The sequence below is a fragment of the Melospiza melodia genome, chromosome 1 (assembly GCF_035770615.1).
Source record: "Melospiza melodia melodia isolate bMelMel2 chromosome 1, bMelMel2.pri, whole genome shotgun sequence".
Lineage (NCBI taxonomy): Eukaryota > Metazoa > Chordata > Aves > Passeriformes > Passerellidae > Melospiza > Melospiza melodia.
In genome coordinates, this window is record NC_086194.1 from 549,994 (window position 1) to 568,558 (window position 18,565).

Here is an 18,565-nt window from a genome sequence, read left to right on the forward strand (position 1 = left end):
AACGGGGAGATGTCACCCTGGTGTCACCATGGCCCCCCCCAGGTGCCAGCTGTGCCCAATCGGCGTCACCACAGCTGGTGGCACTTCTGGGGACTTCCCATAAATCCCGGAGCCACTGGGGCCGGTGAGCCAGAGCTGGGGCCGGTGAGTGGCGCTGGGGTGGGTGACATTGGGGTGGGTGACATTGGGGTGGGTGACATTGGGGTGACCCTGCTGGACCCCTGGCCGGGAGGACACCCAGGAATTGTGACCATGGGGACACCTGGATCCCACTTTTGCAGGGACACCGGATCGGCCATGGCCGCGGTGGGGGGGCCGAGGGTCACCGCAAGGGTGGCGGCCATCGCTGTGCTGTGGGTGACAGCCGTGGGGGCGGCCACGGGGTGAGCAACGGGAATGGGGACGGGGATGGGGATGGGGATGGGAATGGGGATGGAAATGTGAATGGGAATGGGGAATGGGGATGGGGATGGGAATGGGGATGGGGGTGGGAATGGGAATGGGAATGGGAGTGCGGAATGGGGATGGGGAACAGGAAATGGGGAACAGGGAATGGGAAATGGAGAATGGGAATGGGGAATGGGAACTGGGAACTGGGAATGGGAAACTGGGAATGGGTTTGGGAGCTGGGAAAGATAACCGGGAATTGGAGGTGCAGAATGGAGATCGGGGCCTGGTACTGGGAGTGGGAGTTGGGAGCTGGGAATGGGAGGCAGGATCTGGGGTGGGAACAGGGTGGGAGCTGGGGTGGGTTCCAGAAGGCAGGATGGATCCCTGGTGGGTGCCTGCGTGGAGGCTGGGAGCTGGGATGGGAGCTGGGCAGGAGCTGGGATTGTGCTGGGTGCTGGCGGGTCCCGGGTGGATCCCGGCGGATCCCCGGCGGATCCCGGGCGGATCCCGGCGGATCCCGGCGGATCCCGCGGCTGCCCGCAGGCGCTGGTGCGAGCGGACGGTGCTGGTGACGGAGCGGGAGGAGGTGAGGCCGCGGCGCGAGGCCGCGGTGCCGTGTCCCAGTTTGTACCAGTACAGCCTGGCCGGGTGGCGCCTGGACCGGGACCGCACGCGCCGGGAGCGCGGGAGCCCCGACGGGGACACCGAGCCCGCCCTCTGCTACATCTACCGGTGAGCCGGGGGGGGTGTGGCACCGGGTGACGCCGCGGGACGCTGCGTCACACCGGGCTGTCCCCGCAGCCCCCCGGAGGTGCGGCCGGTGGCGCGGAACCGCACGGAGCGCGGCTGCTGTCCCGGCTGGAGCGGCGCCCGCTGCACCGAGGGTCAGCGACGGGGGGGATACGGGGGTGGCACCCGGGGACAGCCCTGCCGTGTCACTCCCACTGGGAGCTGGGACTGGTGCTGGGATGGGAACTGGGAACCAGGATGGGAATTGGGAGCTGAGATGGGAACTGGGAGCTGGCATGGGAGTTGGGATGGGAACTGGGAGCCGGGATGGGAGCTGGGACCTGGAATTTGGGAACTGGGAGCTGGGACTGGTGCTAGGATGGGAACTGGGAGCTGGGATGGGATTTGGGATGGGAACTGGGACCAGGGACTGGTGTTGGGATGGGAACTGGGAGCCGGGATGGGAGTTGGGATGAGCGTCATTCCCACCGCATCATTCCCGTTGTGATTCCCTCTCTGTGCCATTCCCTCTGGGCGCTGGGAGGGGTGCTGGGGTCCATGCCATCCCCCGTGCCCCTCGGTGCCACCCGCTGTCCCCATCCCACAGGCCCCGGCTCCCTGGGCCGCTGTTTCAGCGCGTGGCAGTGCCAGGACGGCGCCAGCCACAACGGCAGCGCCATGAGCCGCGCCGAGTGCTGCCAGCAGCCCTGGGGACACAGCTGGCAGCGCGGGGACACCGGCGGGCCCTGCCTGCCCTGCACCCGCCTGCCCCTGGGCGGGGACGGGGGCTCCCCGCGCCACCGCAGCCCCCCGGCCACGTGCCAGGCCTGGGCCGGCTCCCGGTTCCGCACCTTCGACGGGCGGCACTTCGGGGTCACCGGGAACTGCCGCTACAGCCTGGCCAGCGCCACCGACGGCACCTGGGACGTCACCATCGGCCTGGGACAGCCACGGGTACAGGGGGCATGGGGAGGGGGCACTCAGAGTCACTGCCAGCCTGGAATGGGGCTGGGGTGGATGGTGGGGACAGGGATGGGGGACAGTGCCTGGGATGTCACCGTCAGACACACAGACACTGGAAAGGCGGACAGGATGGGTCACCTGGGTCACTGCTCCTGTCCCCAGAGGGGGAATGGGGCTGGGAGCTGAGATGTGTGATGGGGTGGGGACTGGGATGGGGACTGGCAGCTGGGATGGGAGCTGGAATGGGCTTTGGGGCTGGGATGGGTTTTGGGGCTGGGATGGGCTTTGGGGCTGGGATGGGGTTTGGGATGGCACAGCCATGGGTCCATCCCTGGTGGCCATGGCACACGTGAGTGTCCCATCCCCATGCCCACTGTCCCTGTCACACCTGAGTGTCCCAGCTGTCCCTGGCACACCTGAGTGTCCCAGTGCCGCCCCCCTGCCACAGGAGCTGCACATGACCTTCGGGACAGACACGGTGGTGGCCCAGGGACAGAATGTGTCGGTGAACGGGGCAGCAGTGCCAGAGGGGCGCCCCTACCTGCACAAAGGTGAGGTCCCCAAGGTCCCCAAGGCCACCAGGCCGGGGCAGGGTGGGGATGAGCCCCAGTGCCATCTGGAAGCACCAGGATACGGTGGCCAACCAGCTACCACCAGAATCTCTGTCCCCATCCTGTCCCCATCCCACCCAATCCTGTCCCATCCTGTCCCCATCCCCATCCCCGTGCACAGGGCTCGGCGTCACCTGGCCGGGTGACTGGGTGGCCGTGGCCAGCAGCCTGGGAGTGCGGGTGGCCTGGGACGGACACCTGGCCGTGACAGTGACAGTGGAGCCCGAGCTGCGCGGTGGCACCTGGGGGCTCTGTGGCACCTACACCGACGACCCCGCAGGTGAGTCCCACACGCCCAGTGCCACCCCCACCCCGCCTGGGTGACACCCCCCGTGTCCCCACCCTGCCTGTGTCCCCCCCAGATGACTTCCTGCTCCCTGATGGGGACATCGCTGCCATTGCCGCCTCCTTTGCCAACGCCTGGAAGGTGCCGGTGGCCAGCACAGAGGTACCCGAGGGGGGGCCAGGGTGACACCCCGTGCCCTCTGGGGGTCCCCGGGGGTCGCCCCCGCGCTGAGGGACCCCCGGCTCAGCCCCCGTGCAGGGACGTGCCCGAGGGTGGCCCCAGGTGTGGCCCGGGGCAGGTGGCAGCGGCGGTGGCCACGTGCGGGCGGCTGCTGGCCCAGCCCTTCCGGCAGTGCCACGGCGAGGTCAGCGGTGCCAGGGGGGCTTGGGGGGGCCGGGGGGGCCTGGGGGGCTCTGGAATGTCCTGGGGGATCCATGAAGTCACGGGAAGTACCGGGGGGCTCCGGGGAGTTCTGGGGGATCCCAGAGTTGTTCTGGGATGTCCCGGGGGCTTTTGGGGGGTTTGGGAGGGTCCCAGGGGATTCCAGAGAGTCCTGGGGAGTTTGGGAACTTCCCGTGGGGTTCTGCAGGATCCCAGGGGGTCAACGGCATCAGGAGTCCTGGGGGGTCCTGGGGGTTCTGGGAGGGGCTGGGAGGTCTGGGAAACTCCAGGGGGTTCATCCCGAGGGAGGTCTTGGGATGTCCTGGGGTCTTCTGGGATGTTCTGGGGTCTTCTGGTGTCTTCTAGGGGGTCTTTGAGGATCCTCACTGCCGCTCCCCCCCAGGTGGATCCCAGCGGGTTCTATGCAGCGTGTGTGGCACTGCTGTGCGGGGACGGGGACCCCCTGTCACCCCCTGATCCCCTGTCACCCCCCGATCCCCTGTCACCCCCCGATCCCCTGCCACCCCCCGATACCCTGTCACCTCCCGGTCCCCTGCCACCCCCCGATCCCCTGTCACCCCCCGATCCCCTGTCACCCCCTGATCCCCTGCCATCCCCTGATCCCCTGTCACTCCCCGGTCCCCCCGGTCCCCCCGGTCCCGCTCCCGCCGCCGCCTGTGCCACGTTCGCCGCCTACTCCCGGGAGTGCTCCCGCCGCCAGCTCCACGTGCCCTGGCGCCGCCCCGGCCTCTGCGGTAGGAACCGGGGCTGTCCCCCCGCCGCCCCCTCCCCGCCGTGCCCCGGTGCCACCGCGGTGTCGCCTGTCTCCAGAGCGCCGCTGCGGGGCCGGGCAGCCCTTCTCGGACTGCGTGTCGCTGTGCCCTGTCACCTGTGTCACCGCGGGCGGCGCCGAGCCGGGCCCCTGCCGGCGCCACTGCCACGGCGGCTGCGAGTGCGGCCCGGGGCTGGCCCGGGACGGCCCGCGCTGCGTGCCCCCGGCCGCCTGCCCCTGCCACCACCGGCGGCAGCGCTACGAGCCCGGCCAGAGCGTCCGCCAGCGCTGCAACCGATGGTGGGTGGCACCGCGGGGACAGCGGCGGCTCCGGGCTGGGGGCACCCACTGGGGCGACTCCGCTGATGGGCAGCCCCAGGGTCCCCTTTGGAGTGTCCCCCCCGTCCTGGTGACCCCCATGGTGTCCCCTCACCCCCGAGGTCTCTGTAGAGTGTCCCCCTTTATCCCAGGTCCCCCTTGCACTGTCCCCCCTGTCCTGGTGTCCTCCATGGTGTCCCCTCACCCCCGGGTCCCTGTAGAGTGTCCCCCTTTATCCCAGGTTCCCTGTGATGTCCTCTACTGTTCCCTGCCACGTGTCCCCCCCCATCCTGGTGTCCTCTATGGTGTCCCCTCACCCCGAGGTCTCTGTAGAGTGTCCTCCTTCATCCCAGGGTCCCTGTGATGTCCCCCAGTGTCCCCTGCCACGTGTCCCACATCATGGGGTCCGCTCCAGGTGTCCCCCCCAGCCTGGAGTCCCCCTCGGTGTCCCTGCGTTACCACGGGGTGCCCCGCAGTGTCCCCCTTCCCTCAGCTCCCTCACCCCCCTGACCGGCGTCCCCGGTGTCCCCGGTGTCCCCAGCACGTGCGACGGTGGCCGCTGGCGCTGTGAGCAGCAGCGGTGCCCGGCCGAGTGCGCCGTGCTGGGGGGACGTCACTTTGTCACCTTCGACCGCCGCCGCTTCTCCCTGCCGGCCACGTGCGCGCACACCCTGGTGGAGGTGAGGGGACACGGGGGACATCGGGGCTGGCCCAGGGGTGACGGGGCCGCGCTCTGGCGGTGGCCGTGGTGCTGTGCTTGTGGCGGGGAGGTGGCCGTGGTGGCTGCAGTGTCCGTGGTGGTGATGGGGGCAGGTGGCCGTGGTGGTGGCCGTGGTGGCAGGGCTCTCCCGGAGTTGTCACCGTGTCTCTGTCCCCAGGACTTCGTGTCGGGGCGGCTGCTGATCACAGCCGAGCACGAGCCGTGTGACAGCCACCCGGGCTGTCCCCGCAGCCTCACCGTCACCACCAACCGCACCACGGCGCGGCTCCACGGCACAGGTGACGCACCTGGACAGGACGGGGACCCGGACCAGGACTGGCATTGTCCCCACGCCCTGATGGTGTTGTGGCAGCCGTCCCAGTGCCTGTCCCCAATGTCCCTTGTAGCAATGGTCTCATCCCTGTGCCAATCCCCCTGTCCCCATGGCAGTGGGTGACATCCCAGTGCCTGTCCCCAATGTCCCTGTGGCAGTGGTCTCATCCCTGTGCCAATCCCCCTGTCCCCATGGCAGTGGGTGACATCCCAGCGCCTCTCCCCAAGTCTCCGTGGCAGCGGGAGCCACTCCGGTCCCTGTCCCTGATGTTCCCATCACTGGTGCCACCGCGGTGCCCGCCCCATGGTGCCACTGCTGTCGCCCGCAGGGGAGGTGACAGTGGCCGGGCGGGAGGTGACGCTGCCCTTCTCCGGTGCCGGGCTGAGCATCCGCCGCGCGTCCTCGGCCTTCCTGCACCTGCAGCTGCCCGACGGGCACCTGCTCTGGGGCCTGGGCACCCCCGACACCTTCATCACCCTGCAGCCCGCCATGGCCGGCACGGTGAGCGGGACCGCCGGGAGACGCGGGTGGGCCAGGGGGACGGAGCCGCTGGATGGGGCTGTGCCGGGCTCTGGGATGGAGCTGCTGGGATGGGGCTGCTGGGATGGAGCTGCTGGGATGGGGCTGTGCCGGGCTGTGCTGGGATCTGGGATGGAGCCGCTGGATGGGGCTGTGCCGGGCTCTGGGATGGAGCTGCTGGGATGGGGCTGTGCTGGGATCTGGGATGGAGCCGCTGGGAAGGGGCTGTGCCGGGCTGTGCCGGGCTCTGGGATGGAGCTGCTGGGATGGAGCTGTGCTGGGATCTGGGATGGAGCCGCTGGAATGAGGTTTTGCCGAGCTCTGCCCTGCTCCCGGCAGGTGCGGGGGCTTTGCGGGACCTTCAACGGGGACCAGCGCGACGAGTTCACGACGCCGGAGGGGGACGTGGAGCCGGGAGTCGCCGCCTTCGCCAACGCCTTCCGGGCGGCCGGAGCGTGCCCGGCGCTGGGCCCCGGCATTGCCGACCCCTGCGACGGCTTCCCCGGGAGCCGGGAGCGCGCCGAGGCCGCCTGCGCCGTGCTCCTGGGGCCGGCCTTCCAGGTGAGCCCCGGCGCGGGGGCAGCGGGCACGGGGGACGCGGTGTGGCAGTGTCCCCTCGGGTACAGCCGTGACAGCTGTGACCGTGTCCCCTCCGGCACAGCCGTGTCACCGCGCCGTGGACCCGGAGCCGTTCCTGGAGCTGTGCCGCTGGGACGTGTGCTCCTGCCTGGACCGGGAACGGGAACGGGAACGGGAATGGGAGCGGTGCCTGTGCCCCGCGCTGGGCGCCTACGGCCGGGAATGCGCCCGGGAGGGAACCGAGCTGGAGTGGAGGAACCGGAGCCTCTGCGGTGCGATGGGATCCATGGGATAACGGGATAGTGGGATAACGGGATCATGGGATGAGAATGGGATGGGATGGGATGGGATGGGATGGGATGGGATGGGATGGGATGGGATGGGATGGGATGGGATGGGATGGGATGGGATGGGATGGGATCCATGGGATGGGATGGGATGGCATGGGATGGCATGGCATGGCATGGGATGGCATGGGATGGCATGGGATGGCATGGGATAATGGGGGTGGGATGGGATGGGATGGGGTGGGATGGGATCCATGGGATGGGATGGGATCCATGGGATGGGATGGGATGGGATGGGATGGGATGGGATGGGATCCATGGGATGGGATGGGATTATGGGTTGGGACGGGATGGGTTTTGTATCAGGATGGGGAATGGGAATGGGATCCACGGGATGGGATGGGTTTGGTATTGGGATGGAGAATAGGAATGGGACGGGAGGGGATGAGATGAGGTGATATCTGCCCCCTCAGTGACCCCCCTGTCCCCCCAGACGAGCCGTGTCCCGGGGGGCAGCAGTACCGGGACTGTGGGGGTCCCTGCGGCCGCTCCTGCCCAGAGCCCCCCGGCGGCAGTGACTGTCCCCCCCCGGATACCCTCTGTGTCCCCGGCTGTCGCTGTCCCCCGGGGCTGCTGCTGGCACAGGGCGGGCAGTGTGTGCCCCCCGCCGCCTGCCCGTGCCCCCGCGGTGCCCGCCTGTACCCGCCCGGCGCCCGCATCCGCCGCGGCTGCCAGGCCTGGTGCGTCCCGCGGGAACCTGGGGGTCGCGGGGGGTTCGGGGGGCCGGAGGGTCACCCACAGCACGGGGATCCCCGGCCAGAGTGTGGCGGTGACGGTGACACGTGATGAAAGCCCCTCCAGCCCGGTGTGACACCCGCGGGACGGGGGGGCTTTTGTCCCGTGTCCCACCGTGGGGACAGCGACGGGGACGTGGCACAACAAGGGGCCTGGGTAGGGGGTCCCGGTGGGATGTGGGGTCCTGGGGGAGGGGAGTGCAGGGCGCCTGTGGGATTTGGGTGCTGGGAGATGAGGATGGGGGTGCAGGGACCCCCATTGTTGTGGGGGGATGAGGGGTGGGGATGGGGACATGGGGACCGCGGCATGGGGGGCTCAGTGGAATGTGGGGGCTGGGGCTTGGGGGACCCCGATGCGGGGGGCTCGGAGGGTGGGAGGAAGCTGGGGGTGAGGGTGGGAACCCCAGTGGGGGGGATCGGTGGGATTTGGGGGTTCGGATGGTTGGAGGGAGCTGGAGATGGGGACGGAGACCCCCGGAGGGAGGGAATTCGGTGGTATCTGGGTTCTGGAATTTGGGGCAGGGGGGTCCCACCGAGGGGTCTCATACGGACGGGGTCCCTCCCGCCCCGCAGCGTGTGCGCAGGGGGGTCGTGGCGCTGCGCCCCCGGCCCGTGTCCCCCGGCCCCGCGCTGTCCCCCGGGGCTGCTGCACGCTCCCGGCTCCTGCCTGCGCCGCTGCGACCCCGCCGAGCCCTCCGGCACCTGCGGCGGCCCCGCCGACGGCTGCGTGTGTCCCCCCGGGGCGCTGTTCCTGGTGGGTGACACCCGGGGGGACAGGGGGCGGCGGGACCCCCCCCCCCGAGCCCCCTGACCGCGCTCTGTTGACACCCGGGGGGGGATAGGGGGCGGCGGGACCCCCCCCCCGAGCCCCCTGACCGCGCTCCGTCGGCAGGACGGGCGCTGCGTGTCGCCGGAGCAGTGTCCCTGTCACCACGGCGGGCGGCCGTACCCGCCCAACGCCACCATCGCCCGCGACTGCAACACCTGGTGGGACCCCCGGCACCCCCAGACCCCCGGGACACCCCGGGCCCCCGCCGGCCCCGCGGTGGCACCGAGCCTGTCCCCGCAGCGTGTGCCGGGGCCAGCGGTGGCACTGCGGGCGCCGGGAGTGCGCGGGGACCTGCGTGGCCACGGGGGACCCGCACTATGTCACCTTCGACGGCCGCGCCTTCACCTTCGCGGGGGACTGCGAGTACCTGCTGGCCCGCGAGGCCACCGGGCTGTTCGCTGTCACCGCCGAGAACGTGCCCTGCGGCGCCAGCGGCGTCACCTGCACCAAGTCCGTGCTGGTGGCCATGGGCAACACCGTGGTGCACATGCTGCGGGGTGAGGGACACGGGGACACGGGGACACGGGGGACACGGGAGACATGGGGACACGGGGGACATGGGGAACACGGGGGACATGGGGACACGGGGGACATGGGGACACCGTAGTGCACATGCTGCGGGGTGAGGGGACACGGGGGACAAGGGGGACAGGGAGAGGACACGCAGGGACCTGTGGGTGTCACCCACGGTGACATCCTGGCTCGGTGGCGGTGGGGTGGGGGCTGCAGGGGGTGGGGACCGGAGGGGACACATAAGGGACCATGGGGGGACACGGAGGGACACGGGGAAGTGGCGAGGTGACCACAGTGACAGCCCAGCCCCGTCGCGGCACGGTGGGATTTGGGGGGTGGAGCATGAGGGGACACGGGGGGACGCACGGGGGGACACACGGGGGGACACGGGGGGGTGACCCTCGGTGCCACCCCGGCAGGGCGAGAGGTGACAGTGAACGGGGTGGCCGTGCGACCCCCCAAGGTGTTCGGGGGCTCGGGGCTGGCGCTGCAGCGCGCGGGGCTCTTCCTGCTGCTCCTGACGCGCCTGGGGCTGGCCGTGCTCTGGGACGGAGGTGAGACCCGGGGGACACATGGGGGGACACGGGGGGACACGGGGGGATACGAGGGGACACGGGGGTGGCCGTGCTCTGGGACGGAGGTGAGACCCGGGGGACAGGGGGACACATGGGGGGACACGGGGGGACACATGGGGGGACACGGGGGACACATGGGGGGACACATGGGGGGACACGGGGGGATACGAGGGGACACGGGGCTGGCCGTGCTCTGGGACGGAGGTGAGACCCGGGGGACACGGGGGACACATGGGGGGACACGGAGGGATACGAGGGGACACGGGGGTGGCCGTGCTCTGGGACGGAGGTGAGACACGGTGGGCACGGGGGGACACGGGGGTCCCTGGGCAGTCCCTGGGTGTGGCCGTGGGGACACGGGTGGGGGTCCCCAGTGCCGGGGGTCCATGGCGTATCCCTGGCGCTGCTGTCGCCAAGGCAGTGTCACCATGGCGGGGTCCCTGGTGCCACCACGGGGGTGTCACCATGGCGGGGGTCCCTGGTGCCACACGGGGTCCGCAGTGCCGGTGGCACCACGGGAGGGTCCCGGCGGGTCCGGGGGGGTCCCGGCCCCGATGTGCCCCCTGGGTGCCCGCAGGGACCCGCGTGTACGTGCGCGTGTCCCCGCGGCTGCGCGGCCGCCTGGCCGGGCTCTGCGGGAACTTCGACGGCGACGCCGAGAACGACTTCGGGAGCCGCGACGGGGCCCTCGAGGCCACCCCCGAGATCTTCGGGGACTCCTGGCGCCTCAGCCCGCTCTGCCCCGAGGCCGACGGCCGCCGCCCGCACCCCTGCGAGGTACGGGGATGGGGGACACGGGGGACAGGGGGGACAGGGGACAGGGGGGGAGAGCAGTGACACGGAGAGACGTGGGGGATTGATTTGACAGGGGTACCGGGGAACTGGATGGGGACACCAGGGGACACGGGGAGACACAGGGGGACACGGGGAGCATTGGCAGGGGGACACTGGGGATAGACAGGGTGACACAGAAGCTGGCAGGGGGACACAGGGAGCATTGGCAGGGGGACACTGGGGATGGAAAGGGTGACACAGAAGCTGGCAGGAGGACACGGGGAGCTGGCAGGGGGACCCTGGAGGACACAAGAGCTGGCAGGGGGACATTGTGGGGTACGAAAGGCCATGGGGCTGGGATGGCCCAGGCCAGTGAAATCCCGGACGGGAGGAGGATGAGGATGAGGATGAGGCGGTGCCTCAGTCCGGGCCGGAATCCCCCGGAATTCCCATCCCCGGGTGTGCCGAGCCCCGCCTGAACCGGGACAAAGGGGGCGCACGGAGCCAGGGGCCCCGGCTGGGGACACACGGGGGTCTGACACGGGGGTGCCCCCCAGGAGAGCCCCCAGCGCGCGGCCTGGGCGCGGGGGCGCTGCGGGGTCCTGCGGCACCCGCTGTTCGCGCCCTGCCACGAGCTGGTGCCGCCGCAGCGCTTCTACGAGTGGTGCCTGTTCGACGCCTGCGGGTGAGTCTGGGGGGCTCGGGGGGGCCCAGGGGGGTCCCGCGCCCCGTCCCACGGCTCCCGCCCCAGGTGCGACAGCGGCGGGGACTGCGAGTGCCTGTGCACGGCCCTGGCCGCCTACGCCGAGGAGTGCGGCCGGCGGGGGAGAGCGCTGCGCTGGCGGAGCCAGGGGCTGTGTCGTGAGTGCGGGCACCGGGGGCACGGGGGGGTACCGGGGGGTGCCGGGGGTACACGGGGGTCCGGGGGGCACGGGGGGCTGGGGGTTACGGGGGGGTCCCGTCCCGCCCTGTGCTGGTGGAGCCGGGGCTGTGCCGTGAGTGCGGGCACCGGGGGCACGGGGGGTACCGGGGGGTGCCGGGGGTACACGGGGGTCCGGGGGGCACGGGGGGCTGGGGGTTACGGGGGGGTCCCGTCCCGCCCCTGTGCTGGTGGAGCCGCGGCCGTGCCGTGAGTCTGGGGGCGCTCGGGAGAGCGCAGGGGGACACGGGGGGAGCCCGGGGACACGGGGAGCTCCGGGCTGAGCCCCCGCTGGGATGTGCCGGGGTTGGGGGCCGGACAATGGGTCTGGGGGTGCAGGAGCCCCCCTAGGGGCTGTGGGGCGGGGGGGGCTATGGCGTGAGGGGCGTACAGGAGCCCCCCGTGTGGTTGTGGAGCGGGAGGAAGGGTCCGGGCTGTGCCCCCCAAGGGGCTGTGGGACTGAGGGGGGGGTCTCAGGCTGTGGAGCGGAGGGTCCCAGCCCCCCTGACCCCCCCATGTCCGCAGCCCTGCAGTGCGAGGGGGGGCAGGAGTACAGCCCCTGCGGGCCCCCCTGTCCCCCCACCTGCCGCGACCTGGGCCGGGAGCCCCCCGAGCTCTGCGGGGCCCTGGGCTGCCTCGAGGGCTGCTTCTGCCCCCCCGGGCGGCTCCTGCACGGTGAGGGGGGCACACAGTGGGGCGGGGGGCTGGGCTGGGGGGGGACGGAAGGGGTTTGGGGGCTGGGAAGGACTGGGGGGGGGCTGGGAGGGGACGGAAGGGGTTTCGGGGCTGGGGGGGTCAGGGAGGGGGCTCTGGGGGACGGAAGGGGTTTGGGGGCCGGGGCAGGGGGCTGGGGGGGTCTGGGGGGTCGCGGTGCCAGCCCTGTGTGCCCCCCACCCCCGCAGACGGGCAGTGCGTGGAGCCCCCCGCCTGCCCCTGCTTCTGGGACGGCTTCGCCTTCCCGGCCGGGGCCAGCGTGACCCAGGGCTGCAGCAACTGGTGAGGCACTGGGGACACTGGGGGACACTGGGGACACTGGGGACACTGGGGGGTACTGGGGACACTGGGGGACACTGGGGACACTGGGAGACACTGGGGACACTGGGGGGTACTGGGGACACTGGGGACACTGGGGGGTACTGAGGACACTGGGGGGCACTGGGGGACACTGGGGGACACTGGGAGACACTGGGGGGTACTGAGGACACTGGGGACACTGGGAGACACTGGGATTTGGGAACAGTGGGACACCGGGACACTGGGACACCAAGATACTAGGACACCAGGATGTGGGGACACCAAGAAACCGGGACACTGGGATATGGGGACACGGACACACTGGGGAAATGGGATATTGGGGTACAGGGATCCCAGGACATGGGGACACCAGGACACGGAGACACTGGGCTTTGGGACCCCGGGACCCCTGGACACCAGGAGCTCAGGGACAGCAGGACACCGACACTGGGACAGGGGGACACCGTAACGCCGGGGCACCGGGGGCCCCCCCGAGTGCCGCCCGTGTCCCTCCCGCAGCACGTGCGTGGCGGGGCGCTGGCAGTGCCCCCCGAGCCCGGCCCCGTGCCCCGCCGCCCCCGCCTGCGCCCCCTGGGAGTTCCGCTGCCGGGCCGGGGGGCTCTGCGTGCCCGGGGCCTGGCTCTGCGACAACGAGGACGACTGCGGGGACGGCTCGGACGAGCTGTGCGACCCGCCCTGCGCCCCGCGGCAGCCCCGCTGCCCCGGCGGGCCCTGCCTGCCCTGGGGGGCGCGCTGCGACGGCGTCACGCACTGCCCCGACGGCTGGGACGAGGCCGGGTGTCCCCCCCGCGCCTGCGAGCCCCCCGAGTTCGCCTGTGCCGGGGGGCGCTGCCTGCCCCCCGCGCGGGTCTGCGACGGGCGCCTCGATTGTCCCCCCGGGGATGACTCGGACGAGGCGGGTGAGCGGGCACGGGGGTCGGGGGTGCTGGGAGTTTGGGGGTCCTGGGGAATAGAGAGCGCTGCAGGCCTTGGGGTCTGTGCCCCGGAATGGGGTCCCTGAGCCCCCCTAATGCTGGGGGTCTGTGCCCCACATTGAGAGTTCCTGAGCCCCCCAACTCTGGGGGTCTGTGCCCCACACTGAGGGTCCCTGAGCCCCCAACCCTGGGGCTCTGTGTGGGATCCCTGAGTCCCCCAACCCTGAGGGTCTGTGCTCCACATTGGGGGTCCCTGAGCCCCCTAATCCTGGGGGTCAGTACCCCACACTGAGGGTCCCTGAGCCCCCAACCCTGGGGGTGGCGCTGCTCGGGAGCCCCCCCGGAGCAGGAGCCGCCCGTGCCCCGGGTGGGGGTGCCCGTGCCCACCGGGGGTCCCGTCCCGCAGGCTGCGCCCCCCGGTGCGGGCCGGGGCAGTTCCGGTGCGGCGGGGGCCGCTGTGTGCCCTCCCCGCTCCGCTGCGACGGCCGCGACGACTGCGGGGACGGCAGCGACGAGCGCGGCTGCGCCTGCCCCGAGGGGCACCTGCCGTGTCCGGGGGGCGGCTGCGTGCCCCCCGCCGCCCTCTGCGACGGCCGCCGCCACTGCCCCGACGGCGCCGACGAGAACGACTGCCCCGGTGAGGGGGACACCCGCCATGGGGACCCCGCCTGGGACCCCCGGCCCTGGGACCACCCCGCTGGAGACCCCCACCCGGGACCCTCCACCTGCAATGGGGACCCCGCCTGGGACCCTCCGGACCCCCGGCCCTGGGACCGCCCCCCTGGGGACCGCCCCCGTCCGCCCCGCGAGGCTCCCGATCCAGGGGCTGCCCCCCTGGACCCCCTACCCGGCATCGCCCCCTTTGGGGACCCCTCCCCGTGCCCCCCTCTCCCCCCGGAGCCCTCTGGGACCCCCTTTGTTCCCCGCTCCCCCCGGCGGCGGCGTCACCGCTGTCCCCGTGTCCCCAGCGCGGGCCACCTGCGCCCCCGGCACCGTGCCCTGCCCCGACGGCTCCTGCGTGCCGGAGGCGGCCGTGTGCGACGGCGCCCGCGACTGTCGCGACGGCTGGGACGAGAGCCCGGCGGGGTGCGCGGTGGCGCTGCCGCCCGCGCCGCTGTCACCTGTCACCGCTGTCACCACCTCTGTCACCGCTGTCACCGCCGACACTGCCGTCGCGGTCACCAGCGGCACTGTCGCCAGCACCGTCACCGTCAGTGACACTGACGCTATCGCCGACACCTCTGCTGTCACCGCCGCTGTCGCCAGCACTGTCGCTGTCGCTGTCACCGCCTCGGCCGCGCCCTGCCCGCCCCGCTCCCTGCGCTGCGACAGCGGCGGCTGCGTCCCGCGGGGATGGCGCTGCGACGGCGACAGCGACTGTCCCGATGGCAGCGACGAGCGAGGCTGCGCCCCCCCGTGCGCCCCCGGCCACCTGCCCTGCGGCCCCGCCTGCGTCCCCCCCCGCCGCCTCTGCGACGGCCTCCCCGACTGTCGCGACAGCGTCGACGAGAGCCCCTGGCTGTGCGGTGAGAGCCCGGGGGTGGCTCTGGGGACATCTGCGGGGGGAGGTCCGGGAGCGCCCCCCGTGCCCCTCCTGGGGACCCCGGGAATGAGGGGGGCGATCTCGGAGGTCCCGTGGGGAGGGCGCGGGAAGCTCGGCAGGGAGGGGCTCCCACCGGAGAGGGGATCCCACCGAGCCCCGGGACCCCCCTGGGGACCCCTGAGAGCCCTCGTGCCCCCCAGAGCCCCCCGGCCCCGGGAGCGGCCCGCGGGGTCCCTGCGCGGAGTTCGACTGCGGGGACGGGGAGTGTGTCACCTTCGGGCAGGTAACGGGGACAGGGGCGCCGCCACCCGCCCGGGCCACCGCGGCTCCCCCCGGGGCTGCCCTGGAGCCCCCGATCCCCCTGCAGTCACCCCAGCGTGTCCCCGAGCCCTTTCCAGGGACACCCAGGTGTCCCCAGGTGTCCCTCCCGGTGTCACCCCCGTGTTCCCTCCGTCATTCCCGCGGTGTCCCCGAACCCCTCCCGGCGCCACTCTCGCTGTCCCCTGACCCCTACCGACCCCCCCTCCCGGTGTCCCTGACTCCTGTCACCCCCTCCCGGTGTCACCCCGGTGTCCCCGCATCCCTGACCCCCTTCCAGTGCCACCTTAGAGTCCCCTCACCCCCCCTCGATGTCACCCCAGTGTCCCCCACGACTCCCTTTCAGTGCCACCTTAGTGTCCCCCATCTCCCTCCCGGCGTCACCCCGGTGTCCCCGCGTCCCTGACCCCTTTCCAGCGCCGCTTCAGTGTCCCCTCACCCCTCTCGGTGTCAGCCCGGTGTCCCCCCGTGTCCCCAGCGTCCCCTCGGGCCGCGGTGTCCCCGCAGGTGTGTGACGGGCTGCGGGACTGCGCCTCGGGGGGGGACGAGCGGGGCTGCGGCCTCTGGGCTCCCTGGGGGCCCTGGGGGTCCTGCAGCCGCCCCTGCGGGCCCGGGGGGCAGCGCCGCGCCCGGGGGTGTCACCAGCGCCGCCCGGGGCTGCTGCGGGGCTGCCGGGGACCCCGCGAGCAGGAGCGAGCCTGCTTCCACCGCGCCTGCCCGGGTGAGCGGGGACCGAGGGGTTTGGGGGGATCCCGGGGCTCCCCGGAGGGTTTGGGGGGGATCCTGGGGCACTCCGGAGGGCTTGGGGGGTACCAGGGCATCCCGCAGGGTTTGGGGGGCCGGGGGGTGTCGGGGTCCCGGGGGCAGCCCTGACGCTGCCACGAGTGCCCAGGGAAGTGAGGGGGGACCCCGGGGCAATTTGGGGGTCTCATGGGGCACCTGAGGGGTTTGGGGGTCCCCGGGGGGCGGGTTTCAGGGACCCTACAGTCCCAGAGGGATTTGGGGGTTCCGAGGCCCCCTTAACCCGCCCCCCCCGCAGTGGACGGAGCGTGGGGCCCGTGGGGTCCCTGGTCCGAGTGCCCGGGGGGCTGCGGGGGGGTCCGGCTGCGCACCAGGGGGTGCCGGCCCCCCCAGAACGGCGGCCGCGCCTGCGAGGAGCTGCGAGGGGGCCCCGGAGCGCTGGAGATGGGTGGGTGCGGGATGGGGTGCGGGGGGCTCGGGGGGATCTGGGGGTCCCAGGGGAGGGGGAAGCCCACGGGGCGGGGGGCTCTGGGGACAGGCCCAATGGGGTGGGGTCCCGGGGGGTTCCCAGGGACAGATGAGCCCCGCAGAGTGGGGGGCGCCGGGTGGGCGAGGGGTGTCCCCAGGGTGAGGGGCTCAGTGGGACGGGTGGGCCCTGCTGGGACGGGGGGGTCGTGGCCGGGTCTCACTGGGGTGGGGGGCTCCACGGAGGGCACGGGGGGTTCTGGGGGTCGCGGGTCTCTGTGCCTGACCGTGCCCCCAGCCCCCTGTGCCCCGGGGGGGTGCCCCAACGCCTCGCAGTGCTCGGAGGGGCTGCGCCCCCTGCCCTGCGCCCCCTGCCCCGCCTCCTGCGCCGACCTGGCCGCCGCCGTGCCCTGCCCGCGCCCCCCGCCCTGCCGCCCAGGTGAGGGGACACGGGGGGCTATGGGGGGCTATGGGGGGCTATGGGGGCTCCCCGATGTGAGGGACGCCCCTGAGCCCCCCGACCCCCCCAGGGTGCTGGTGCCCGGCGGGGCAGGTGCTGGAGCCCCCCGAGGGGTGCGTGCGGCCGGGGCAGTGCCCGTGCCGGGCCGGGGGGCGCCGCTTCCCCCCGGGAGCCCCGGTGCCGCTCGGGTGTCGCGTGTGCACGTGCCTCGAGGGACAGCTGCGACACTGCCGCCCGCGCCCCGGCTGCTCAGGTGGGTCCCGGTACGGTGGGGTCTCCGGTACGGTGGGTCCCGGTACGGTGGGTCCCGGTACGGTGGGGTCCCCGGTGCCCGCTGTCCCCGCGGTGCTGTCCCGGTGACCCGGTGTCCCCGCAGTGGACTGCGGCTGGTCCTCGTGGTCGCCGTGGGGGCCGTGCGGGGGCGGCTGCGGCGGCCCCGGGGTGCAGTGGTCCTTCCGCAGCCCCTCGAACCCGGCCCGGCGCGGGGGCGGCCGCCACTGCCGCGGCATCTACCGCAAAGCGCGACGGTCAGCGGGGCCGGGGGCGGGCGGGGGGCTCGGGGGCGGGCAGGGGGTCCGGGGGCGGGCAGGGGGTCCGGGGGCGGGCAGGGGGCTCGGGGGCGGGCAGGGGGTCCGGGGGGCAGGCAGGGGGTCCGGGGTGTGGGCAGGGGGCTCGGGGGGATGTGCAGGCTCCCGGGGGTCCCGTGGTGTGTGACGGTGCCCCAGGGGGTGGGCAGGGGTCCCGGGGGGATGTGCAGGCTCCCGGGGGATGTGCAGGCTCCCGGGGGGCTGGGGAGGGTCCCGGGGGATGTGCAGGGGTCCCGGGGGATGTGCAGGCTCCCGGGGGGCTGGGGAGGGTCCCGGGGGATGTGCAGGGGTCCCGGGGGATGTGCAGGCTCCCGGGGGTGGGCAGGGGTCCCGGGCGGATGTGCACGCTCCCGGGGGTCCCGCGGCCGGTGTGTGACGGTGCCCCCGCAGGTGCCGCTCGCCGCCGTGCCCGCGGTGCCGGGAGCGCGGCCGCTGGCGCGTCCCCGGGGAGCGCTGGCGGGGGCGGCCGTGCCAGCTGTGCCAGTGCCTGCCGGGCGGCGCCGTGCGCTGCGTCCCCTACTGTCCCCTCCGCCGCTGTCCCCAGGTGAGCCGGGGCGCGGGGTCGGGCCCAGCCGTGGCGGCGGGGGCGGTGGCCGTGACGCTGTCGCTGTCGCTGTCCCCAGGGCCAGGCGCTGCGGGAAGGGGACGGCGGCTCCTGCTGCTCCTGCGGCCCCGCGGGTGAGTGGGGGTCCCGGGGGTCCCGGGGGAGGTGACCCCACCCCCCCGTGCCCGTCACCGCCGTGTCTGTCCCCGCTGCAGGTGACAACGCCACGGCCACCCCGCCCGGGATGGTGACAGCGCTGTCCCCAAGCGGTGCCGAGACCCCCGGGTACGGGAGGGGACGGGAGGGCCGGGATTTGGGGGTCCCCAAAGCGGGGAGGGGGCACTGGGGGACCCCCGAGCCCTCATTGTGCCCCCTCCAGCCCCACGGCCGGGCCCGAGGGGCCCAAAGGCACCGACACCCCCCCGGAGCCCCCCAGCGCGGCCGGGGGCACCCCCAGAACCGCGACCCGGCCCGAGGGCACCCCGGGACCCCCCGAGGGCACCCCCGGAACCGCGACCCCGCTCCAGGACACGCCGGGACCCCCCGAGCGCTCCGCGCCCCCCCCCGAGCCGGAGCTGCCCTCGCTGGCCCCCACGGGGGTCCCCGCCGCGACCCCCCCAGGTGAGGGAGGACAGGCCCCCCCAGAACGGCCCCCGGAATTGGGGAGTCCCGCTGGAATGGGGGG

The 18,565-nt window shown here is 73.1% G+C and overlaps 1 protein-coding gene across 1 annotated transcript in view; it reads left to right on the forward strand.

The window, feature by feature from the left end:
• The first annotated feature begins 297 nt into the window (after window positions 1-297).
• The window catches only part of LOC134428950 (SCO-spondin-like), a 32,695-nt gene continuing 14,427 nt past the window's right edge, over window positions 298-18,565 (forward strand). The window contains 38 exon segments of the mRNA XM_063176025.1: window positions 298-383; window positions 934-1,122; window positions 1,192-1,274; window positions 1,727-2,073; window positions 2,531-2,633; window positions 2,815-2,973; window positions 3,056-3,141; window positions 3,227-3,343; window positions 3,764-4,115; window positions 4,192-4,432; window positions 4,992-5,130; window positions 5,329-5,449; window positions 5,813-5,985; window positions 6,343-6,564; window positions 6,665-6,854; window positions 7,363-7,609; window positions 8,237-8,417; window positions 8,556-8,650; window positions 8,733-8,989; window positions 9,425-9,559; window positions 10,158-10,357; window positions 10,912-11,039; window positions 11,106-11,215; window positions 11,799-11,948; window positions 12,176-12,269; window positions 12,807-13,207; window positions 13,629-13,859; window positions 14,191-14,748; window positions 14,966-15,048; window positions 15,591-15,804; window positions 16,123-16,272; window positions 16,588-16,722; window positions 16,820-17,002; window positions 17,126-17,276; window positions 17,727-17,880; window positions 17,960-18,014; window positions 18,096-18,165; window positions 18,260-18,501. Coding sequence (XP_063032095.1) covers window positions 298-383; window positions 934-1,122; window positions 1,192-1,274; window positions 1,727-2,073; window positions 2,531-2,633; window positions 2,815-2,973; window positions 3,056-3,141; window positions 3,227-3,343; window positions 3,764-4,115; window positions 4,192-4,432; window positions 4,992-5,130; window positions 5,329-5,449; window positions 5,813-5,985; window positions 6,343-6,564; window positions 6,665-6,854; window positions 7,363-7,609; window positions 8,237-8,417; window positions 8,556-8,650; window positions 8,733-8,989; window positions 9,425-9,559; window positions 10,158-10,357; window positions 10,912-11,039; window positions 11,106-11,215; window positions 11,799-11,948; window positions 12,176-12,269; window positions 12,807-13,207; window positions 13,629-13,859; window positions 14,191-14,748; window positions 14,966-15,048; window positions 15,591-15,804; window positions 16,123-16,272; window positions 16,588-16,722; window positions 16,820-17,002; window positions 17,126-17,276; window positions 17,727-17,880; window positions 17,960-18,014; window positions 18,096-18,165; window positions 18,260-18,501 — 6,832 coding nt within the window.